The sequence below is a fragment of the Bubalus kerabau genome, chromosome 16, assembly GCF_029407905.1.
Source record: "Bubalus kerabau isolate K-KA32 ecotype Philippines breed swamp buffalo chromosome 16, PCC_UOA_SB_1v2, whole genome shotgun sequence".
Classification (NCBI taxonomy): Eukaryota; Metazoa; Chordata; class Mammalia; order Artiodactyla; family Bovidae; genus Bubalus; species Bubalus kerabau.
Genome location: NC_073639.1, coordinates 8,237,044 through 8,262,150, shown reverse-complemented (window position 1 = coordinate 8,262,150; position 25,107 = coordinate 8,237,044). Strand labels below are relative to the sequence as shown.

Sequence of the window (25,107 nt, the reverse complement as noted above, 5' to 3'; positions counted from 1 at the left end):
TACCACAGCTTTCTTATCCATTCATCTGCTGATGGACATCTAGGTTGCTTCCATGTCCTGGCTATTGTAAACAGTGTTGTGATGAAACTATAAGCAAGGTGAAAAGACAGCCTTCAGAATGGGAGAAAATAATAGCAAATGAAGCAACCGACAAAGAACTAATCTCAAAAATATACAAGCAACTCCTGTAGCTCAATGCCAGAAAAATAAACGACCCAATCAAAAAATGGGCCAAAGAACTAAACAGACAGTTCTCCAAAGAAGACATACAGATGGCTAACAAACACATGAAAAGATGCTCAACATCACTTATTATCAGAGAAATGAAAATCAAAACCACAATAAGGTACCATTTCACACCAGTCAGAATGGCTGCTATCCAAAAGTCTACAAGCAATAAATGCTGGAGAGGGTGTGGAGAAAAGGGAACCCTCTTACACTGTTGGTGGAAATGCAAACTAGTACAGCCCCTATGGAGAACAGTGTGGAGATTCCTTAAAAAACTGGAAATAGAACTGCCTTATGATCCAGCAATCCCACTACTGAGAATTGGAATTCTTGCCAACCTTTTAAATGAAATCTCTATCTATATCTTTTCCAATAACAAATAAGAAAAAAAGGAAGAGAAAAATAAATTCTATTCTTTGTTCTACATTTTGAGTTCCCAAGTAGAACATTTTAATAGCACATATAAACAAATAAGTTAACGCAGTCACTATTTTAGAGGTTTACACAAATAGCCTTCTCAAATAGACTGTAAGCTAGTATGTACAAAGGTCAGTAAAGGGACAAGATCGGTAAGTCCAAAAGTGTTGTGGCTACAAAGAAAAATGAGATTTTTACTGAATTTCATCTTGACCTTAATTTATCACCTGGCAGGTGCATAGATGGGGTATGTTTTGTAGCTATACATGCAATAGTAACTCATTCTTATTGACTATAGCTGGGCCTTCATAGACTTTTCTAAACCTTCCTACAAGCATCCTAAAATAAGTAGAATTAAAACATGGGCGGGGGGTGGGGTGGTGGTGGAATGGATGTTTCCAAGTAAGTTCTCCTTTTATCTTTGGAGACTATATGACGCAGTAGAACTGGAGTCCAACTTTAACTCCAGAGCAACAGTTTACAGTCAGTTTCGGTTTGTAGCAAGTGAAATAAGGACAATAAGGCTAATCCCACCGCATTTTTGCAAGGTTTATGTAAGAGATGCATATAAAGTGAGTGCCCAGTGACAGTTCTCGCTTCTCTTTTGTACTTTTCCAAGATTTACTTACTTTTTTGCCATGCTGGGTCTTTGCTGCTGCGTGTGGGTTTTCCCCAGCTGCAGTGAGTGGGGGCCGCCCTCTAGTTTCGGTGCACAGGCTTCTCACGTGGCGGCTTCTCTTGCTGGGGAGTGTGGCCTCGAGGCTCACGGGCTTCCGTAGTCGCGGCGTGTGAGTTCTCTAGTTGTCACTCACAGGCTCAGCTGCCTGGCGGCGTGTGGCATCTTCCTAGACCCGCGATTGAACCGGCGTCCCTTGCATTGCAAGGTTGATTCTTAACCACCGAACCATCGGGGAAGCCCCTCCTCTCTCTTTAGACGTAAGAAATAATATTTTGTGCTGTAGTGGGTGTGCAAAAAGGGAACCCTCCTACACTGGTGGCCACTGTGGAAAACAGTATGGAGGTTCCTCAGAAAACTAAAGATAGAGTTGATATATGATCCAGCAACCCCACTCCTGGGCATAGATCCAGACAGAACTATAATAATAAAAGATACACGTACCCCTATATCCATAGCAGCACTATTCACAATAGCCAAGACATGGAGACAACCTAAATGTCCATCGACAAATGAATGGATAAAGATGTGGTACATACATACAATGGAATAATACACAGCAATGAAAAAGAATGAAATAATTCCATTTGCAGCAACATGGATGGGCCTAGAGATTATCATACCGAGTGAAGTAAGTCAGACAGAGAAAGACAAATACATTATGTTATCACTTATATGTGGAATCTAAAGTGAAAGTGTTAGTTGCTCAGTCGAGTCAGACTGTTGGTGGACACATGGACTGTAGCCCGCCAGGCTTCTCTGTCCATGGAATTCTCCAGACAGGAATACTGGAGTGGGTAGCCATTCCCTTCTCCGGGGGATCTTTCTGACCCAGGGGTCCAACCTGGGTCTCCGGCACTGTAGGTGGATTCTTTATCATCTGAGCCACGTGACACAAATGAACTCAAGTACGAAACAGAAACAGACTTACAGACACACAGAACACACTGGGTTTGCCAAAGGGCTGGTGAGGGAAGGATGGAGTGGGAGTTTGGGATTAGCAGAGGCAAACTATTGTATATAGGATGGATAAACAACAAAGTCCTGCTATACAGCGTAGGAACTACATTCAATATCCTGTGATAAACCATCATGGGAAAGAATATGAAAAAGGGAGTTTATATATACACATATATGTATCTGAGTCACTTTGATGTACAGCAGAAATGAACACAACATTGTAAATCAACTATACTTCAATAAAAAAAAAGAATATTTTGATTAGAAAAAGCTGCCTCTTCCCGGAGGATGGAAGCACGCAGTGTCCTGGGTCTGTGGTTTGGGCTGTCAGTGCCCCTGCGGACTCAGAAGGCAGCTCCTCTCACTGCAGGAACCCTGGAGCCAGGGTCTGGCTTGGAGCGTTCGAGCTGGAGTCCAGTCCCCGGGCTCCCCAGACATGAGCATGCACAGCAGCAGCCCGGTGTCTGTGATGAGGAGGAGCCAGACGTGTGCTTGTAAGGACAGAGGGATTTCTGAGAAGAGAACACAGCAAGTACAAAGGCCCTGGGATGGGGATCAGGCCTGGTGAGCTTGGGGAACACACAGCCCCCGGGCTGAAGAGCAGTTGTCAAGGGGAAGCCTGTGGAAGATGAGGCCAGAAAGGCAGGCAAGGCCAGACTGCTCAGTTCCTTGAAAGGACGAGGACAGGAGTTTAGATTTTATCCTAATTATATGGGAAACCACCAAAGGGTTTTATAGATGATATGAAATCTATGTTACAAAGATCATTTTGGCCACAGTCCAGCCAAGATATGTGATGAGCGTGGAAGCAGAGGGACCAGTAAAAGGTAACCTTGGGTGTCTCCATGAGCGACAGGGTGCTGACGTCCCAAGATTCAGATGTCGGGCTAGTGGCTGAGGAATAAAGGAGAGGGGAGTGCTTCAGGACTTGCTCAGAGAGTTAGAGGCTATAAAGGAAAGTGGAATTAAATAGACTCCTTGCATACAGTCCATGAGGTTGCAAAGAGTCTGACACAACTGAGCGACTTTCACTTTCACCTTGCATATTACAGCCATAAAGAGGAACGAATCTGGGTCATTTGTAGAGACATGGATGGACCTAGAGTCTGCATATGGAGTGAAGTAAATCAGAAAGAGAAAAACAAATATCGCATATTAACACACATATGAAATCGAGAAAAATGGTAGTGATGAACCTACTTGTGCAGGGCAGGAGTAGAGATGCAGACATAGAGAATGGATATGTGGACGCAGTGGAGAAGGGCGTGTGGAATGAATTGGGAGATTAGGATTGCATATACACGCTACCATGTGTAAAACAGATAGCGGGTAAGAACCTGCTGTATAGCACAGGGAGCTCAGCTCAATGCTCACTGATGACCTAGAGGGGTGGGAAGACAGGGCCGGTGGAGTGGGAGAGAAGCCCAAGACGGAGGGGATATACATACACATATAGCTGATTCCCTTTGTTGTACAGCAGAGACCAACACAACACTGTGAAACAACTATACAATTAAAAAAAAAAAAGACTAATTAAAAAAAATGACTCCTTGACTTTTGGTTTCAGCAACTGGGTAGATGGCTTCCCTGATGGCTCAGCGGGTAAAAAAATCTGCCTACGATGCAGGAGATACAGGAGACTCAGATTTGATCCCTGGGTCGGGAAGATCCCCTGGAGGAGGAAATGGCAACCCACTCCAGTACTCTTACCTGGGAAATCCTGTGGACAGAGGAGCCTGGTGGGCTATGGTCTATGGGATCACAAATAGTCAGGCACGCATGCACAGGTAGATGGCACTGCCATGGGCGGGAGGTTAAGAAGAGTAGGGATGTAACAGGTTTGGATGGGTGCAGTCAAGAGTTTGGACATGTTCAGTTTGAGACACTTATTAGCCATTCAAATGGATATGGCAAGCAGGCAGTTGGATATGTAAGTGTGGAACCTTAGGTTTAGGCTAAAATTCTAAACTTGAGACTTTTAGCTTATAAATAATATTTAAAGGCACGGGGCTGGATCTAGAGAGAGAGAAAGAATACAGGACCAAGACCTGGGTCCTCTTACTTTCAAAGGTTGGGCTTAGGAGGTAATGGCTGCAAAGTAGATTGAGGAGGTGAGGACAACCTCCTGGACGGTATAGAGCTGTCTGCCACAGGGGCTGGGTGTGTAGTTCCCACAGACTTACAGGGACGGCCCTGGGGGGACAGGCTCTTCTCTGGAGAATAAACTAGTTTACTAAGTAATAAAACTGTTTCTCTGCAGCTATCAATCAGTATTTATTTTTGTTGCTTTTATTTACTTTGCTAATTTAGTTGATATAAAATGATATGATAGTTCTTTTAATTTGCACTTGTAAAACAAACCAAGTATTACTTTGCTGTTTTCTCTTGTTATATGAGCATTCTGTTAATATCTTTGAGACTGGTTCTTGTAAATGATTATGGTTCACTTCCATTTTTGTATTGATTTTTTTCTTTCCTTCACTTGGGATTTTTTTTGATTGGAAGTAACAGAAAATTTGACTACAATAAGAAGGGGTTATTTCTGCTTACAAACAAGATGTTGAAAGGTAGATAATCCAGCAATTCTAGAAATCCTCTAGGATCAACACTTCACCTTTCCAATGCACCATCCTCAGCAGGGGTTTGCTTCCTCAGGCTTATCTGAAGGCTGCCAAACCTCAGGGCATCACATCTATATTCCAGCAGGAAGAAGAACACGGAGCAAAACTCTTGTACTAGCTGAGTCTATTCCTCTTCATCAGGAAAACAATAACTTTTCTTGAAGCCATGCCAGTAGAAGTCTGCTTACATCACATTGACCAGAAATTGGCCAAATAGCCATGCCAAGTTGCAAAGGAGGCTGGGAAGGTGATTACTTTTTTTTTTATTCATTTCTTATTCATTTAATCATAACTAAACATGTAGCAGGACCACACTCAAGGCATCCTGTGTAAATCACATTCTAGCTTCTCTTTAAAGTTTTTTACTTTAATTTTATTGGAAGCTATCTAATAAAATTTAATCAGTTAATTTTTATACTGTAAAATGTACGTTTTTTATTGCATGGTTTTATGAATTTTTAAAAAACACAGAAAAGATGAGTTTTTAACTGTGGCTACTGCTGCTCCTGCCAAATTGCCTGATGGTCCAACAGTGGGAAAGGACAGTTATTCAACAAAATGTGTAGTTGGAAAAAGGTGTGAATACTTAATTGATGCTTCCTGAGATGAGATAAGGTCTTCCTTTGAGGCTCAGCTGGTAAAGAATCTGCCTGCAATGCGGGAGACCTGGGTTCAATCTCTGGGTTGGGAAGATCTCCTGGAGAAGCTAAAGGCTATCCACTCCCGTATTCTGGCCTGGAGAATTCCAGCAATGAGATCAAGTGGAATAAAGAGCGAGAAGGGTCCTCCTGAGTCATGGGGGCAGGCTGCATCTCAAGAGTTCTTGACCATAATCCCTAGGTTTCTGCTAAGCTCAAAACCATCCCATCCCTTCTGTGCTTTTCTTCCCAGGCAAGGAAGAGGCTTGTGTCCCAGCAGTGACTGCCGTGATGATCTGATAGGAGACTTAGTTTTGTTGTCTCCACTGGGGTGAGGCTATGAATGTAAATGAATAAATGAACTAGAAAACAGCTGTTACGTGTACATTTTCATTAATCATTCCCATTTCCAGCATGTCTGAGTGATAAGAGATGACAGTGAATGGCAATGAATAGGTAATACAAGTAACTGAACGTCAGTATCAAACTTACCATATACATGAAAGTCTGGCACATCCCCACAGGGTGGGCATATGGTAATACCAGTACAAGCATTTAGTGAGCCCACCTACTGGATGCTTACCCTACAGTCTCTCATTTAATCTTCACAACCACCTTGTAACCTGGTGTGTTGAATCTTCTCTGGATTAGAGATAAATGATTTGGGCTTGACCCTTCCCTGTCAATTTTCTGTAGGATATGATGAGATATAACTCATATTTATAAACTTGCTTGGTTTTCATCTGTACTTGGTAAAAAAAAAGAACAAGGGTAAAGTAAGTCAAAAGCATGGTCAGTATCTTGCATGTTTAAAGTAAAGGTAGATTTAGTTGCTCTTAGACGTGGTTTAAAAAAAAAACATATAGATCTAATTTAAAACTGATATACTCTGGTAAAATGTCTCTTTTTTTACCTTCTATGTCTCTTCCATGCTTTAATCTTCTGTATATAATTTGCATATCAAGTTAAATCATGTTTACATTAATTTTTTTCAGCTAACATTATTTCATACATACTTCTCCATAACTCTGCCACTGTAACGTGGATATTTCTCATCTTTTCTGGGCTTCAGTTTCTTCTGTAAAATGAGGCAGTTAGGCTATTATTTAATAGCAAAGTTTTTCTAGCTCTAATAGAATACCTATTATCACAGGGGAATAATAGAAATATAGCATGAATGACACAGGAGTCTTTTCTGGAGAAGAAGTTTACTTCAAAACAGGGATGCTACTTAATGGGCCATAACTTTCCTGTTGTTCATGAGTCAGCATGAAAAATACCTCCAGAGAAGGCTAAGTAGGTCAGATTTATCTAAGAAGACAGCTGTGTAATCCTGTATCCCTCTCCAACCCCATGGCACTGCAGACATACTTCTGGCTTTTGAACAACAGTCAAATAGCATTACCAACTCTGTAAAGTCCACAAGACCACAACTTGAAAAATTAAGCTGACCTTTAAAAAGCTTCAGTAGAAATACAAAATAGAGCTGTATTTATATACTGTCTATAGCCATTTTCTTCTATCTGTTAAGCCATTTTCATTGATTCTATGGTATTGGCTGGTGTGGAAAAGTTTCAGCAAAAAGTAAAACAGTTTAAAAATTAGTAAAAAAAAAAGTTTTTGCCTGTGACTGTTTATTAAACTATTTAATAAAACCTGTTAGGTTACCGATGTTTGCTTGCTTTTCTTCCTAAGTCGTATGGCCAGAAGACATATAAATACACATTGTAGGGACTTGCCTGGCAGTCCAGTGGTTAAGATATCATTTTCCAATGTAGAGGGTGGAAGTTTGATCCCTGGTCAGGTAGATCCCACATGCTTCTTGGCCAAAACCCAAAAAAACATAAAACAGAAGCAATACTGTAACAAATTCAAAAAAGGCTTTAAAAATGATTTACTTCAAAAAAAATCTTAGAAAAAATACATATTGTAAATAAACAGGTCAATGAGGGAACTTTCATGTAAAAACATACTTCGAAGGTGCAGTTACTACCTAAGTGGACTAGGCAAGTATTCTTGTCTAAAGAGGCCTCCTTAACACAGGAGAAGATAGACCTTCAGAGCCAAAGGGGCAAAAGCAAACCTAGAGAAGTGAAATGAAGAGAAAAAAGGGACATGCTGGTTTGGGACTGGAGATTATTGCTAGGGAAAGGTAGATGCTGGCAGGCAAGTGGGAAAAAGGCAAGGGATGGGAGGATACCAGAGTATAGATAATGCAACATGCTTTTTATTTTTAACATGGAGGTTTTATATTTATGCTAATCTTCTTAAATGTTAAGTTCTGGCCAAGCAATTAGGCTATTTAACCTTGTTTAGAGTTATGCCCAGACAGTGTGAGGCTGGGTTCATAGTACTGTATTATGTCCTTGGGAAAGAGAGGATCCATAATTGACTTAGTTCCCTCTGCATCTGTCCTGCTATTCGACCACTGCTTTGCCATTGTCTAGACTCTAAGGCACCAGAAGCAATTAAACAGAGGATCAATGTAAGCAGACAGGTGTGCCCCGGTCACTTCCCTTCTTTATATTGCTCTTATTTTCTGAATTTCATACAAGCTACTCTGGAAGCAGCAAATTAACTAAAAATATCTTAAGACTGCCAATATTTCCAGCTTGTGTAAATGGCTTCCTGAATAAACCCTTGCTGTTGATCCCGTTGGCACGGCATTAACTTAAATCTCCGATCTTATGTGTACTTTTTGGTTCTAGGCATCAAAAAATGGAGCCAGAAAACACATTTCCGAGGATCACTTATATTTCCGCGGGAATGTTAGAGACAGGCAACTGACCACGTCCCAGACCGCAGCCAGATTTCAGAAGAGGCTGGCTAAATTTTGCAATAGGAATCCGAAAAGGAGTGTGTGCAGGGTCTTTGAAACTGTAAATCCTCTCCGAAGAGGCTTCCCCACCTGTTACAACTGGACGGTCTCCACCGAGGGTGCCGGGCGCGCCACCGCCACGCGGCGCTGAGGTCAGCCTCTCGGGTCTTGGGGGGAGCTCTTTTTATGTTAAATTACAGACTTCGCAGCCACCGGATACCCTCGCTGCAGACTGGCAGTAGCCATGTGGCTGCACTCGCCTTTCCGGACAACCAGTGCATTATTTCCACTAATAGCCTGCCCAGGGCCTCCCGCTGGGCGACTCCTCATCCCACCACCCACCACCACCCGGCGTCCCCGTGGGTCATAACGCGATCGTGGCCCGCGTGCCCAAACCAAGCGGAAACCACCTCAAAGTTCCTGGCGACAGTGGCCCGGGATCCCTCCCGCCGGCTCTCAGAGCCCCTGTCACGGTCGCGGAAAATGCCCGGAGCCCCCGCCTCGGGGAAGGCGGCCGCCAAGGGGCCTAGAGCCGGGCCCGCGGCCGTGCATTCCGCGCGGGGCGGGGCGGCGGCCGCGGCGTTCGCATTGTCCACGTTCCCCGCGCCCCTCGGCGTTCCGTCCCTCCCTATCTGTGGCGCACACGCGCGAAGCGAGCGGCGCGCCCGAGGCGGGCCGGCAGCAGCTGCGGCGGCGGCGGCGGCGGCGGGGCGGGGGCGGCGCGGCGGCGCGGGGCGGGGCGGAGCTAGGCGAGCGGGCGGCGCGGGGGCGGGCCCGGGCGAGGCGGCCGGGGCGCCAGCGAGCGGGCGGTGAGCGCGGCGACCAGCCGAGAGGAGCGCGAGCAGCAGCATGGCGGGGCCCCGACGCCCGCAGCCCGGCTGCTACCGCCGCACCGCCGCGGCCGTGAACCTCCTGCTGGGCGTCTTCCACGTTCTTCTGCCCTGCGGCCGCCCGGGAGGGGCTCAGGGACAAGGTCAGCCTGGCGCCGCTCCGCGGGCTCCTCTCTCCACCCCGCCCCCCCTCTCTTTCTTTTGGGGGAACCGCTGAGATCTGTAAGAGGGCGAGGGGAGGAACGGGAAAGGGGGAAGGAGAGCGGCTGCAATTCCGGGCTGGTGCCCTCCGCTCCCCGCGGCGTCCGCTCCAGCGCCCCCGGCCACCCGAAAGCTGGGCAGTCGCGGGGCTCGGGGACCGCGGCGCGGACCGCTAGCCGCGCGCGCCCCGGAGCCTTTGTGCGCGGGCCCCGGGCGCCCCGGGCGCAGCCCCCGCTTTGTGTGGCGCGCGCTGGGGCCCCGCCGCGGCCCGGTTTCCTGCAGCTTTGTTCCCGGAGCCCGGCCGCCAGGGCCGCGTCCCGCACTCGCCCGCTGCAGCTGCTGCGGGATGCGGAGCGCGGGGTCCCGCGGGGTGGCCTGCCTTCCCCACAAGCGCGAGAACTCGCGAGTCCGCACGCAGTCGCCTCACAGTCCGAGGGGCTGCCGGCTCGCACCGGGTGCATTGTGTTCCGATCTGCGGCTGGTTCCTCGGGTGGCCTCCGCTTCTGGAAGGGAAGGGAGGCTTGTTTTGGTGAGGCGGGTGCACGGAGGAGACGATCGGGAAACAGGAAGCGTTTCTTTTCCGTGCATTAAAACCGCGTTATGTTTTTTGGTGTTGGTGCAGCGATCGAGCCCATGCCGAACGTGGTGGAGCTGTGGCAGGCGGAGGAAGGGGAACTCCTGCTGCCCACTCAGGTGAGGACGGCCGAGGTGACAGGGCGGCTGCCGGGGAGCGGGGCGGGGGGAGGGGGAGAGGCTCCGAGGCCGCGGCCCCCCCGCGGCGCGGGCGCTCGGGCCACTTTGCAAGACAAATAAACGGTCGGGCCGAGCCTGAACACCTGGCCACGGTGGCCTGCGCGGCCTCCTCCCGCGCCATGTGACAGGGCGTGAGTCACGCCGGCCCCAAGTTCAGGAGGTGGGAGCCGAGGCCACCTCAGCAGGCCCGCGGCCCGCGGCGCTGGTGCCCAGGGACAGGGCGGGCCCCTCGGCCGGCTGTGGTCCAGGGTGGGCGAGGGGCCCATGCCCTGATCTCTCGGTGAGCCGTGCTGTGTGCCTGAGGACCACCGGAAGATGCAGTGTTGATTGCAGAAATGTTAGCGAGCGGTCCTTGCCATTGGCCTTAAGTAGCTTTGTTTGGATGAAGATGGGACTTTAAAGGATGGTGATCTTGGATCTTTTCCAAGTGCCTTTAATTTGTGTTAAAATACAGCCTCTTGTTAAAAACTCGGATTTAAGGCCCCCACTCCCACCCCATGCGATATAATGATGGCATGTGGAAAAATCGTTGGTAAAGATTGGTTGGACATTTGGCATCATCCAGGGTTTACCACTGCCATAGAGTACAGCAAAACCTTTGTGTTTAAGGTTTTTTAACTTTAGGAGAAATTTTCATTGACTGCAGATGTACATATTTAAATATAATATTGTTGAGTGTCTTTGAGCAGCGACAGTATGCATGCACAGCATGGGAGATGCATGTTTTGGGTAGGTGGGGGAGTGCTTTGACTCCTCAGGGAATAGTCAGTTTGTGTGCTGTAGTTTTGAGGATGTTCATTACTTTCTCCATTGGTGGTAGCACTTAATTCTATGTTGTCTCTTGTGGCTGTTTAGAAAACAGGATGTGTAGCTGGAAATTGGTGATGCTGTGCAGTTTTACATTTCGGAGTGCTGCTAGATATTTGGAATATTCGTTTTAATACAGGGCTAATGAATAACAACTTCAAGGTGGAGAGGTAATTTTTTTAGAGGAAAAATTTCCTGACCCTTCGCTGAAGGCCAGGGTGCTGCATAAGACCAATCCTTGGAGAAAAACTCCTGTCGGGATAGGGATCAAACAGTTTGTCCTTCTCTTAAAAGTTTATTCCTAAATGGATCCCTCCCCCCCCCATTGTAAATGGCAAATGTGTAGTGTTAAAAAATGCAATAAGATAAAAAGAACAAAATAGAAATCATTCAGTTCCTGATGAGAGAACCATACTTAACATTTGACATATTTACTTTTAACAAATAAAGTATGGTCATATTTGTGTATATCAGAGTTTTCCACAGAGGTGTTAGTAACATTTGGGGCTGGAGAATTCTTTATTGTGGGGGCTGGCGTGCTGTCGCGCCGTTAGAGCATCTGCCCCTACCCACTGGATGCCAGTGGCTCCTACTTCTCTCTCCCCCTTGTCCCTCCCCCCCCTCCCCAATTTGTGACAGCTAAAAATGTCTCCAGACGTCGCCAAATGTCTCTCGGGAGCAGAATTGCCTGGGTTGAGAAGCACTGGTGTATATCTATACATATTTGCATTTTTACTCAATCGTACCCTCTACCTCTTCTTAACTGGTTAGTGTTGAAAGCCAACCCAGACTGAAAGGAAAGTAAATTATAGACTTTCATTTGTTATAGCAGTAGTTGAAGGCCCAGTCACTGTCCTCAGAGGTGGAAATGTCAGTCTCTGATATGATGAAGGATTTTATTTATAGGCTCAAAAGTGATTTTATTTAATTCTTAATTTCTGGTTTTGTTTATATGTATAATATAGTTTGTTTTGGTAAAATAGTGTTAGAATTTTAGAAGCTGTCCCTCTGGCATGTTCACTATAGAAGCGTTTATACCTAGGCTATTTTAATCAAAGCTGTAATGAAAGTGAAACTGATGTTCAAAATCATTTTCTAAATATTTCATCTCTGTGTGTATGTGTATTTTTTTGAAATTGTTTTACCGTGCATGTACCTGGGTAGGGGTAGGGATAGATGTGGGTCTATTTGTATTTATCTATCTAAGCTGCATGTCTGTCTAAATGGCGTGTGTGTGTGTGTGTGTGTGTGTGTGTCAGTGTGGTGTAAACTGCAGAGAATTCTGAAGAGAGTTATTTTTAGGGAATTCTTTTCAAAGTAGTTTGAATTTTTTCAGAAAAAGTTCCCTCATATGTGTTATGGAGTCAATTCAAAGTAGACTATTTATAGGTGTTATTTAAATTTGAAGGTTTTCTGCTTAATGAATTTGTAAGTTGGGTTGCTTTCAGGAAGACTTAAAGATGGCTTCGGAAGCTAAGATTTGTCAGTGGTCGGTAAAATAGGAGTGTCCGAAGATGTGGTGTTACAAAATTGAATACTAACACTGGCCGACACTTGTTATTTGCACAGTTCTCTCTTTTGGAAATGTTTTTTTGTCGATTGGGCTTTTTTTCTTTTTTTCTTTTTCTAATGGCTCTCTTAACAGACCAAGAACTTGAATAATGCATCATTAGTAAAACCAGATATAACTGAGTTGTTATAAGCTGCCAGACCTCCAGGGTTTGACTCGGAGCTCCATTCTTCCCGCCTCTCTGTCCTCTCTGTTTCTTCATCTGCAAAACGGGGTTAGTAGTGGTACTGATCTCAGGATTTTGTGCCGATTAAGTGCCTTGAACTTAGTGAGTGCTTAATGCAGGTTTCCTATTATTGTGGCAGTATTCTCATCTGACCCCTATATTTGGTCACTGGAGAGTGTGGAACAGCTTTCCTGCTTTGAAGGGGCTGAGCCCATGCAGATAACTGAGCAGTAGTATGTGCCTAGCAATTGCATAGTGGCTCAGACTGTTGCAAGAGTCTGCCTGCAATGCAGGAGACCCGGCTTCGATCCCTGGGTCAGGAAGATCCCCTGGAGAAGGGAATGGCAACCCACTCCAGTATTCTTGCCTGGAGAATCCCATGGATGGAGGAGCCTGGCAGGTTACAGTCCATGAGGTTGAAGAGGCAGACACAACTGAGCAACTCACACTTATTATGTGCCCAGCAATTGCATAGATAAGTTATATTATTCGTATCTTTTTGTTATATACTCTTGTTTTGTAAAATATTTTGGTCTAAGGACATTAAAACTTGATCTGTGTTGATAACAAGAAGGGAGAAGAAAACATGTTATTTTACAGTTAGATTTACAGAATTTTCCCTCTCCTCTGATTGTGCTTCATCCAGGCTTTCACCATGCCAACTCCCAAGCAAATGCTTTTGTCAAATATTTTATTGTCAAGAAGTAGTTGCGTGTGTGCAAGACACTGCTGTGTGCCCCTTCTTACTCTTCCTCCAAGATCAGAAACTTCTGGGATTCCCTGTGAACCGTTTGACCTACTCTGGGCCTGAGGCCTTTTGTGATCTGACCTTGTCCATGGCCTTGCTCATTCCTCCAGGACACTCGTCTGCCCCTTGGCTAGCCAGGCCCAACACGGGTCTGTTGAATGGAAGCATGAATTCTATTGCCTTGCCGTTTATCCAAGACCAGTCCTTCCTGACCCCTATCTTGGCATTGGCACTGTCTACATTTCTCTTACCTCTTTGAGTTCTTTGAGTGTATGGATTTGTTTTCTTTCTCTTGTGTATGCCTTGTTGCCCTAATTGGGTTTCCCTTAAGAGAGTTTGGGCATCTACGCTTGGTGGCCCCATTGTGGGGCATTCAGGGGTTCTTCCTGCTGAAAGAGGAGCAGTGGTCAGTGTCTTGTCTAGTTCCCTGTTTAGGAGGTTAGTCTTTCTCAAAGATGGCCGATGGACTATCTTAGACATTGAGTTCTTATTATTAATAATCACATTTCTATTAGTTCTAGGCGCAAGAAGGGCAATCGAGAATTTATTAATTTAGTCTCTTCAGCCTTTGCTGGGGTGAGAAGCCTCACCCCTAAGGGTCTGAGCCGTGAACATGGCTGCTGAGGAGGAGCAGCTGTTACCTGGTCCAGAAGCGTGTTGGTCTGGGATGGCGTGGGATGGGATGGGGAGGCCATGCTCTTCTGGCCTGGTTGGTCCATCTAGCAAAGAGCTGACCTGGGTTCAGATAGTACAGTGTTGAATAAGAAATGTTTTTGCCTTTAAAAATCCCACAGCTTGTTTATTTTACCCTCTCAAGCCTGAGCATGTAGATAACGGAAATCAGTGGAAAGTGAAACAGGAAATGGCAGAGTATCTCAGGTACTAAGGAAATAGCCTCTTGCTCCAGGCCAGGAAGCACCGCCTCCTATTTGGAAAGCTTTTTGTCATAGAGGTTTATTTTTGGTTGCATCAGATTCCACTGTTAACGTAAAAAAATACTAACATGGGATGAATACTGCTGGCATTGTTTAAAAGCCCTCGAGTTGTTCAGTTCAGTCACTCCTTCGTGTCTGACTCTTTGTGACCCCATGGACCGCAGCACGCCAGGCCTCCTTGTCCATCACCAACTCCCGGAGCTTGCTCAAACTCATGTCCATTGAGTTGGTGATGCCATCCAACCATCTCATCCTCTGTTGTCCCCTTCTCTTCCCACCTTCACTCTTTCCCTGCATCAGGGTCTTTTCATATGAGTCAGCTCTTTGCATCAGGTGGCCCAAGTACTGGAGTTTCAGCTTCAGCATCAGTCCTTCCAATGAACATTCAGGACTGATATCCTTTAGGATGGACTGGTTGGATCTCTTGGCAGTCCAAGGGACTCTCAGGAGTCTTCTCCAACACCACAGTTCAAAAGCATCAGTTCTTTTGTGCTCAGCTTTCTTTATGGTCCAACTCTCACATCCATACATGACCACTGGAAAAACCATAGCTTTGATTAGACAGATCATTGTAGGCAAAGTAATGTCTCTGCTTTTTAATATACTGACTAGGTTTGTCATAGCTTTTCTTCAAAGGGGCAAGCGTCTTTCAATTTTATGGCTGCAGTCACCATCTGCAGTGATTTTGGAGTCTAGGAAAATAAAGTCTGTCATTGTTTCCCCATCTGTTTGCCATGATGAAACTGGATGCCATGGTCTTAGGTTTTTGAATGTTGAGTTTTAAGCCAGCTTTTTTACTCTCCTCTTTTACTTTCATTAAGAATCTTTTTAGTTCTTCTTCACTTTCTGCCATAAGGGTGGTATCATCTTAATATCTGAGGTTATTGATATTTTTCCCAGCCTTCTTGGTTCTAGTTTGTGCTTCATCCAGCCCGGCATTTCACACGATGTACTCTGCATATAAATTAAATAAGCAGGGTGACAATATACAGCCTTGATGTACTCCTTTCCCTATTTGGAACCCGTCCGTTGTTCCATGTCTGTTTCTAACGTTGCTTCTTGACCTGCATGCAGATTTCTCAGGAGGCAGGTCAGGTGGTCTGGTATTCCCATCTCTCTTAAGAATTTTCCATAGTTTGTTGTGATTCACACTGTCAAAGGCTTTGGTGTAGTCAATAAAGCAGGAGACTAACAAAAAGAACTGTCTGAATTTTTCTGTGATCCAGTGGATGTTGGCAATTTGATCTCTGGTTCCTCTGCCTTTTCTAAATCCAGCTTGAACATCTGGAAGTTCACAGTTGACGTACTGTTGAAGCTTGGCTTAGAGAATTTTGAGCATTACTTTGCTAGCATGTGAGATGAGTGCAATTGTGTGGTAGTTTGAGCATTCTTTGGCATTGCCTTTCTTTGGGATTGAAGTGAAAACTGACCTTTTCCAGTCCTGTGGCCACTGCTGAGTTTTCCAAATTTGCTGGCATATTGAGTGCAGCACTTTCACAGCATCATCTTTTAGGATTTGAAATAGCTCAACTGGAATTCCATCACCTCCACTAGCTTTGTTCGTAGTGATGCTTCCTAAGGCCCACTTGACTTCACATTCCAGGATGTTTGGCTCCAGGAGAGTGATCACACCATCGTGATTATCTGGCTCATGAAGCTCTTTTTTGTACAGTTCTTCTGTGTATTCTTGCCACCTCTTCTTAATATCTTCTGCTTCTGTTAGTTCCATACCATTTCTGTCTTTTATTGTGCCCATCTTTGCATGAAATGTTCCCTTGGTGTCTCTGTAATTTTCTTGAAGAGATCTCTAGTCTTTCCCATTCTATAACACCCTCGGATGTTAACTCATGCTAAGACTCCAGAAGCTATGAAGTGTTGAGAGCTGATTTCAGATGAGGAAATTGAGACCCCACAGTGGGTAAGTAACTTGTCCAAGGTGATAAGCACGCAGCAGTCATGGAATTTGAACCCTGGAGATGTTCAGCATGAGATCGGGCTTTTGGCCCCCTTGCTCCTGTGTGAGTTTTAATGCCGTCTGACCAGAAAAATACCGTGGTGCTGATAAAGTGCCCACGTCTGAGAGAAATAAATGGATGTTCAGTTTCAAATTTTAAAAACTTGCTTAATTGAGTTTTAAAAAATAGTTATATCTACTGCTATTAACATTTTTAATTGGAAAAAATTTTTATTGAGCTATAATTGACATAAAATGTTCCATGAGTTTTAGGTTTACACCATAATGATTCTATACTTGGAGCTGCTGAAAAATGATCACCACAGTCAGTCTAGTTAACTTTTATTTATTTTTTAGTTTTTGGCCATGCCATATGAATCTTACTTCACCAACTAGGGATTGAACCCGCACCCCCTGTATTGGAAGCCTGGCCCACCAGGGAAGTCTCAATAAGTCTAGTTAAGATCTATTACCATACCTAGTAACAAACATTTTTTTCTTGTGATGAGAACTTTTAAGATTTACTCTCTCAGCCAATTTCACACATGCTGTACAATATTATTTACTGTGGTCACCAGGCTCTACATTATATCCTTGTGACAAATTACTCATTTTATAAATGAAGTCCGCACCTTTTGACATCCTTCATTCATTTTGCCCAACCCCCGTCCCCCTGCCCCTGGGAACCACCAATCTGTTCCTTGGATCTGTGAACTTGGTGTTCTGTTTTTTTGTTTTGTTTTGTTAAAGATTCCACAAATAGGCGAGATCATACGGAATTTGGTGTTCGACTTATTTCACCTTGCATGATGCCCTCAAAGTCTGTTCATGTTACAAATGGCAAGATTTCATTTTTTTAATATGGCTGAGTAATATTCCAGTGTGTTTTCATACCACATGTTCTTTATCCATCCATCCATCAGTGGACACTTAGATTACAACTTAGGTTGCGTCTTTGTGTTGGCTACTGTAAATAATGGTGCAGTGAGCTTAGATATGTATATATATCTATCTACTATATATATTTTCAAGTTAGTGTTTTAGTTTCTCTGGATGAATACTCAGACATGGAATTGCTGGATCGTATGGTAGTTCTGGTTTTAATTTTTTGCGAAACCTCCATACTGTTTCCATAGCGGCTGCGCCACAGTACATCCCACCGGCAGTGCCCGAGGGTTCCCTTTTTTCCACATCTTCTCCAGCCTTTGTGATCTTCTGTCTTTTTGATAATAGCTTTCTGACAGGTATGGGGCAGTACTCACTAGTATTTAGGAAACAGACTGTGCTTAGCCCTGCAGACATTTATGGCACACATACTGTGGGCTGAGCACTGTTTGACGTGCTGGGGCTGTCACGGGGAACAAGGAAAGAAAACCACTGCCCGCACTGAGCTGCCTGTTTAATGGAGGCATATGGGTGATAAATGAGAAGTAGACAAAATTGTAAGTTATGTACTCTGTTAGAAGGGCATCAGTGATAATGTGGTGGCAGACTGGAGGAAGATTTGGACAGTAGGAATTACAGTTTTAATTTAAGAGGTCAAGGTAGGCATATGACTCTGCAGTCCCACGCCTGGTCGAGTATCAAGAGAAAAACGTGATCTAAAAGGATACGTGTGCCCCAGTGTTCCTTGCAGCACTGTTTACAATAGCCAAAACATGGACCCAGCCTCAATGTCCATCAGCCGAGGAACGAATCAGGAAGATGTGCTACATGTATGCAATGTACTGTTTCTCAGCATTAAAAAGAATGAAACAGTGCCATGTGCAGCAACATGCATGGACCTGGAAATTGTCATTGAGTGAAGTTAGAGAAGATACATCGTATGATATCCTTTATATGTAGCATCTAGAAAGAAATGATAAAATTAAGTTCTTTACAAAACAGGGATTTACAGACTCAGAGAATGAACTTAGGGTTGCCAGGGGGGAGGATGAGGGGAAGGGATAGTTAGGGAGCTTGGGATGGACATGTCATTTCAGTTCACTTGCTCAGTCATGCTCTTTGTGACCCCATGGACTGCAGCATGCCAGGCTTCCCTGTCCATCACCAACTCCTGGAGCTTACTCAAACTCATGTCCACCACGTTGGTGAGCCATCCAACCATCTCATCCTCTGTTGTCCCTTTCTCCTCCCACCTTCAATCTTTCTCAACATCAGGGTCTTTTCTAGTGAGTCAGTTCTTCGCATTAGGTGGCCAAATTACTGGAGTTTCATCTTCAGCGTCAGTCCTTCTAATAAATAATCAGGACTGACCTCCTTTAGAATGGACTGGTTGGATCTCCTTACAGTCCAAAGGACTCTCAAGAGTCTTCTCCAACATAACAGTTCAAATGCATCTATTCTTCGGCACTCAGCTTTCTTTATAGTCCAACTCTCACATCCATACATGACTACTGGAAAAACCATAGCTTTGCGACTAGATGGACCTTTGTTGGCAAAGTGATGTCTCTGCTTTTTAATATGCTGTCTAGGTTGATCATAGCTTTTCTTCCAAGGAGCAGCGTCCTTTAATTTCATGGCTGCTGTCACCATCTGCTATGATTTTGGAGCCCCCAAAAATAAAGTCTGTCATTGTTTCCTTATCTGTTTGCCATGCAGTGATGGGACTGGATGCCATGATCTTAATTTTCTGAATGTTGGGTTTTAAGCCAACTTTTTCACTTTCCTCTTTTTACTTTCAGAAATCAAGATGCTCTTTAGTTCTTCACTTCCTGCCATAAGGGTGGTGTCATCTGCATATCTGAGGTTATTGATATTTCTCCTGGCAATCTTGATTCCGGCTTATGCTTCATCCAGTCCATATCTTGCGTGATGTACTCTGCGTATAAGTTAAATAAGCAGGGTGACAGTGTGCAGCCTTGAGGTACTCCTTTCCTGATTTGGAACCAGTCTGTTCCATGTCCAGTTCTAACTGTTGCTACTTGACCTGCATACACATTTCTCAGGAGGCAGGTCAGGTGGTCTGGTATTCCCATCTCTTGAAGAATTTTCCATAGTCTGTTATGATCCACACAGTTAAAGGCTTTGGTGTAGTCAATAAAGCAGGAGACTAACAAAAAGCAAGAACTGTCTGTCTTTTTCTGTGATCCAGTAGATGTTGGCAATTTGATCTCTGGTTCCTCTGCCTTTTCTGAATCCAGCGTGAACATCTGGAAGTTCACTGTTGACGTACTGTTGAAGCTTGGCTTGGAGAATTTTGAGCATTACTTTGGTAGCGTGTGCTGCTATTGCTAAGTTGCTTCAGTTGTGTCCGACTCTGTGCGACCCCATAGACGGCACCACACCAGGCTCCCCTGTCCCTTGGATTCTCTAGGCAAGAACACTGGAGTGGGTTGCCATTTCCTTCTCCAATGCATGCAAGTGAAAAGTGAAAGTGAAGTCACTCAGTCATGTCCGACTCTTAGCGACCCCATGGCCTACAGCCTACCAGGCTCCTCCATCCATGGGAGTTTCCAGGCAAGAGTACTGGAGTGGGGTGCCATTGCCTTCTCTGTGCTAGCGTGTGAGATGAATGCAATTATGCTGTAGTTTGAGCATTCTTTGGCGTTGCCTTTCTTTGATATTGAAGTGAAAACTGACCTTTCCCAGTCCTGTGGCCACTGCTGAGTTTTCCAAATTTGCTGGCATATTGAGGGCAGCACTTTCACAGCATCATCTTTTAGGATTTGAAATAGCTCAGCTGGAATTCCATCACCTCCAGTAACTTTGTAGTGATGCTTCCTAAGGCCCACTTGACTTCATACTCTGGTATGTCTGGCTCTAGGTGAGTGACCACACCATTTTGATTATCTAGATCATAAGACCTTTTTTGTATAGTTCTGTGTATTCTTATCACCTCTTCTTAATCTCTTCTGCTGTTTCTGCCCTTTATTGTGCCCATCTTTGTGTGAAATGTTCCATTGGTATCTGTAATTTTCTTGAGATCTCTGGTCTTTCCCATTCTGTTGTTTTCCTCTATTTCTTTGCTGTGGTCCACTTAGAGTCCTGCATTAACACTCTGTCACAGGGGGGCATGTTTTATGCTTGTGTTTTGAATGGGAGCCAGATCCCTGCTGAAGTGTGGCTGTAGAGATTGGGGTGAGTGTGTCAAAGTCAAGTGTCGGTTGCTCAATTCCCAGTTCAGGAGCTTGGAGCCAGGTTCTTGAGCAGAGATTAACATGGTGACCTTGACTGCTGGGTCTGTAAGTAATGACTGATGTTGAGGAAGATGGGCCACACAGGGACTGACACACAGGATGGGTTGAATGCAGCAGTCTTTTTATTTGTTAAAATTTTATTATTATTTTTTTATTGGAGTATAATTGCTTTACAATACTGCATTAGTTTCTACTGTACAATGAAGTGAATCAGCTGTGTGTGTGTGTGTGTGTGTGTACTCAGTTGCTCAGTCATGTCTGACTCTCTGCAACCCCATGGACTGTAGCCCTCCAGCCTCCTCTGGAGCCAGTTGCCATTTCCTGTTCCAGGGGATCTTCTTGATCCAGGGATTGAACCCATGTCTCCAGTGGTGAAGAGTCAGCTATACGTATTCACGCATCCCTTCCCTCTTGAGCCTCCCAGCCTCCCACCTCTCTAGGTCATCTCAGAGCACCGAGCTGAGCTTCCTGCGTATATAGCAGCTTCCCACTAGCAATCGGATTTACTCGTGGTAGTATACAGATTTGTCAGCCCTAATTTCCCGATTCCTCCCACCTCCTCTCCTCCCCACCCCACGTGGCCACATGTCTGTTTTCTATTTCTGCATCTCTGTTCCTTCTCTGCTTACTTGGTTCATCTACACCATTGTTTTAGATCCCACGTATATGTGTTAACATAGATATCTTTTCTCCTTCTGTCTGATTTTGTATGCAGACTCAGTGGCAATCTTTACATTTTTTTTTGTTGAGGTATAACTGATGTCAGTATTAGATAAATTGAAGTGATTCTTCTGCCCTCATCTTGTCCCTCTCCCACGCCGACTCCTAGTTTCTTCTCTATATCAGTGTGTTTTTTTTGTATTCCCTAGTTGTAATTTTTTTAGATTTTACATGCAAGTGATGTCATACAGTATTTGTCTTTCTCTGTCTTATTTTCATTTTTTATGGCTGAGTAGTATTCCGTTTGTGTGTGTGTGTGTGTGTGTGTGTGTGTGTGACATCTTCATCCGTTCATCTCTTGATGGGCATTTGGGCTGTGTCCATATCTTAGCTCTTGGGAATAGAGGTGCTGTGAACACTGGGGTGCATGTATCTTTTTCAAATCAGTGTTTTTGTTTTTCTCACATATATACTCGAGTGGAACTGCTGGGTATATGGTAGTTCTGTTTTTAGTTTTTTGAGAAACCTCTGTAATACTCTCTGTAACCCCCATTCCCACCAGCAGTAGAGGGGGTTTCCTTTTCTCCACGTCCAGGAAAGGCAGCAGCCTTCCATAGCCTGGAAAGCCTGTCGCAGTGGTCGTGTAGGCCTGGGCGCTGATGGCTCGGGCTCATTTGCAGGCAGAAGGGGTGGAGAAGGACAGGTCTGCTGAGGGGACAGATCCTCTGCTTGGGGGTGACAGGTTTTCCCAGGGGTCAGGGGGTGTGATGGCCTCCTGGACATGAGTGGGCCCTTGGCAGGGACCCCTGACATTGCGAGTCTGGTGTGGCTGTTTCTGGGGAGATGGTGTGCAGACCCTGGAGCTGTTTGGTGGTGGGGCTGCAGCTAAGTTAATTGGTCCTGCCTGTCCTGTGGGGTCTGACCTAGCTTGTTTGAGCCTCAGCTTTCATAGGAAGGTGGGCATTGATCTAAACGTGTTTGAGTGAGAGGTTGGGGCTACAGAAAGGGATTTGGGCCCTGTGGCTCCAGGCGCAGGTTAACAGTCAGAGGGAGTTAGTGCATGGAGGTCTGGGCTCAGGAGGCAGGGCGGCCGGGAGGGCGGGGGGCTGGGGCTGGGGTGCGGAGGAGGAGGAGGGCTGGGTGGAAAGCCGCCCACAGTGTGGCTTCGGGAGAGGACAGAAGCCAAGGGCGTGAGTGCCCACACGCACCCACGCAGCGCTGAACTGGACCTGCCCTTTTGCTCCTGTTGCAAGTGCCTTGCCTTTTCACCCTCTTGGTGTGTGTCTCCTGGCCACAGCGTGGCATGGTAGGTCGCGGAGATTTTGGAAGTGGATCGGAGCCGTTCATAGCATGGTCAGCTTTTTTATGTTGGAGTCGACATATATCGGGTGTTCGTATAGGGGATTCTGAGCTATTCAGTACAGTTTTTGTATTTGGGGATTTTAATTATCATTAAACTTTGTCTTGTGTGATTAAACTTGAACGTCAGAAAAAGGCTCTTGGAGAGGAGAGTGGTTTGAGACGGTGCTTTGCTGGCAGTCTTAAACAGGTGGGCCGCCTGCTTGCAGGGCGCATCTGAGGGAGCGCCTGGCGGGCTCCGCTGCCTGTGCCCCGTTGCAGTGTCGTTCTTCCCAGTAAGTGTTTACTGAGTGTGTGCTGTGAGGCAGGCAGTTCATCACCCGTGCGGGATTTGAAGAAGGTTTTATTTTTGTTTTTTGGGAGATGGTGTGTTTCTCTGAAACAGCTGCTAAAGCATGTTCTTTCTCAATAGGGTGATTCTGAAGACGACACAGAGGAGCAGTCTCAAGAACAGAGGTAAGGAAAGGATGGGAGTGAGTCCGGGTAAAGCTCCCTGCCCACTTTGGATGCTGTCTCACGTCTTGGAATATGTGTTTATGTATTTAATAATACCTGTGAGAAACGTTTCTGTTTGACATTTGGGGTATCTGGACTCTCTAATAATACGGTTTTGTTTTAAAATGAAGTTGCACGGAAAGCTCTGGAGACATCCCCCGTCCCAGCTTCACGCTCCTGTGACGTCCTTGCACGCTCCGTGCTGTACACGCTCGGTTCTGTCTACACACACCTGTTGGTCATCACGGTGCTGGGAGCCGAACACAACACTTTGAGACCTGCTTGTGTGCAGTAGGGAAGCCAGACATTACTGTAAATAAAGCAAAATAGTTATGTTTATAATAAGAACTATCAGTAATTCAACTGCTGTGGGAGAGATGAGTGCGGTGGGTCACGTGGACACGTGGTCAGAGGTGACGCTGGAGCTGAAGTGTGAGAATGCGTGGGGGCAGCCACGTGCCGGGCGGAAGGAAGGGAGGGTGCCAGGGCCCGTGGTGGGAGGCACTGGAGGCGGTGCAGGGGCCTGGAGACGGCCAGTACGGTTCTGTAGGATAACGGGTGAGGCGGGACCTGAGAGGAGACCACAGTGACGAGATGCAGCTTTATTTTTGTAAGCGTGAGGTGAGTGGTTAAAAGTGGCTGGCAAATCAAAAGATGTAAATTCCATTTTTTAAGAGAATGCTTTGGTCCCAGGGCTCCCTTGGTTCACTGTTGTCAATCTGGGATATCTGGTGCCTTGGAAGGACCTCAGTACTCTCTAAGTGGTGCCTGGGCAAGGGGATATGTTTCAGAGAATCAGCTTCTGGATTCCCAGCATCCATGTACTGTCCTGAAACTGATCTGAAATCGCAAGTCATCGTTTCCCACCTCTTCTCTCACAACCTCACTCCTCTGCTTTGCCGAAGAAAGGCATGCCTTTGACCGGAGCCTCATCTTCCTTTGTGCTTCACCTTGGGCAAAGAGACAGTTTAAAATACTGTTACTGGTTAGGAGAAAATGATTGAACTCTGATTGGATCACAGGGTCATTGGTAACTCTAGTGGTTTTCCCGTCTTTACTTTCTATAAAATTGAAGGAGGACCCAATCAAATGGGCAGTTGTTTAGACTATCAAAAGTTCTTTTTCTTTTTCTTAATTTTTGCTGGTGTATAGTTGCTTTATAATGTTGTGTTAGAACACTGTACAGAACATTGCTGTACAATGTATAGCAAAGTGAATCAACTAAGCATATACATACATGCCCCCTTTTTTGGTTTTCCTTCCCGTGTAGGTCACCACAAAGCATTGAGTAGGGTTGCCTGTGCTCTGAGTTTGGTCCTCATTAGTTACCGGTTTGATACATGCACGCATGCATGCCAAGTCCCTTCAGTCGTATCCAACTCTGTGCTGCACTGTGGACTGTAGCCCGCTGGGCTCCTCTGTCTATGGGATTCTCTAGGCAGGAATACTGGAGTGGGTTGCCGTGCCCTCCTCCAGATTTGTATGCACAGTAGTATATATATGTCAACCCCAATCTCTCGGTTCTTCCTGTTCCCCCTTCTTTCCCTGGTATCCATACGATCTGTGTGTCTGTGTCTCTGTGTCTGCTTTGCGGATAAGCTCATCTGTAGCATTTTTCTAGCTTCCACATTAACCATACTATACAGTGCTTTTCTCTTTCTAACTCCTTTGCTCTGTATGCCAGTCTCTGTGTCCATCCACCTGTCTGCAAATTGCACAGTGTCATGTCTTTTTGTGGCTGAGTAATATTCCATGGTATGTGTGTATACCACATCTTCTTTATCCATTCTTCTGTTGATGGACATTTGGGTTGCTTCCATGTCCTGTCTATTGTAAACAGCACTGCAGTGGATATTGGGGTGCATGTATCTTTCTGAATTATGGTTTTCTCTGGATGTATGCCCAGGAGTGGGATTGCTGGGTCATATGGTAGTTCTATTTTTAGTTTTTTAAAACTAAAACTGTTACTGTTCTCCACAATGACTGTACTGTTTTACATTCCCACCAACAGTGTGAGTTTCATTTTCTCCACACCCTCTCTAGCATTTATTGTTTGTAGATTTTTTTGATAAGGCCATTCTGACCGATTTGAGGTGATGCCTCCTTATAACTTTGATTTGCATTTCTCTAAT

The 25,107-nt window shown here is 45.3% G+C and overlaps 1 protein-coding gene and 1 long non-coding RNA gene across 5 annotated transcripts in view; both read left to right on the top strand.

Moving 5' to 3' along the window:
* The first annotated feature begins 4,462 nt into the window (after positions 1 to 4,462).
* Positions 4,463 to 6,065, top strand: LOC129629851 (uncharacterized). Its single transcript, XR_008703349.1, has 2 exons — positions 4,463 to 5,149; positions 5,794 to 6,065. It is a non-coding gene; the product is annotated as an uncharacterized LOC129629851 (long non-coding RNA).
* Positions 6,066 to 9,124: 3,059 nt separating this feature from the next.
* The window catches only part of TMEM131L (transmembrane 131 like), a 173,272-nt gene continuing 157,289 nt past the window's right edge, over positions 9,125 to 25,107 (top strand). For all 4 annotated transcript variants that reach the window (XM_055550033.1, XM_055550034.1, XM_055550032.1 and 1 more), the window contains exons 1-3: positions 9,125 to 9,331; positions 10,012 to 10,082; positions 22,893 to 22,936. In XM_055550033.1, the coding sequence (XP_055406008.1) occupies positions 9,208 to 9,331; positions 10,012 to 10,082; positions 22,893 to 22,936 (239 nt within the window). In that variant the 5' untranslated portion in view covers positions 9,125 to 9,207. The remainder of the gene's footprint in view (positions 9,332 to 10,011; positions 10,083 to 22,892; positions 22,937 to 25,107) is intronic.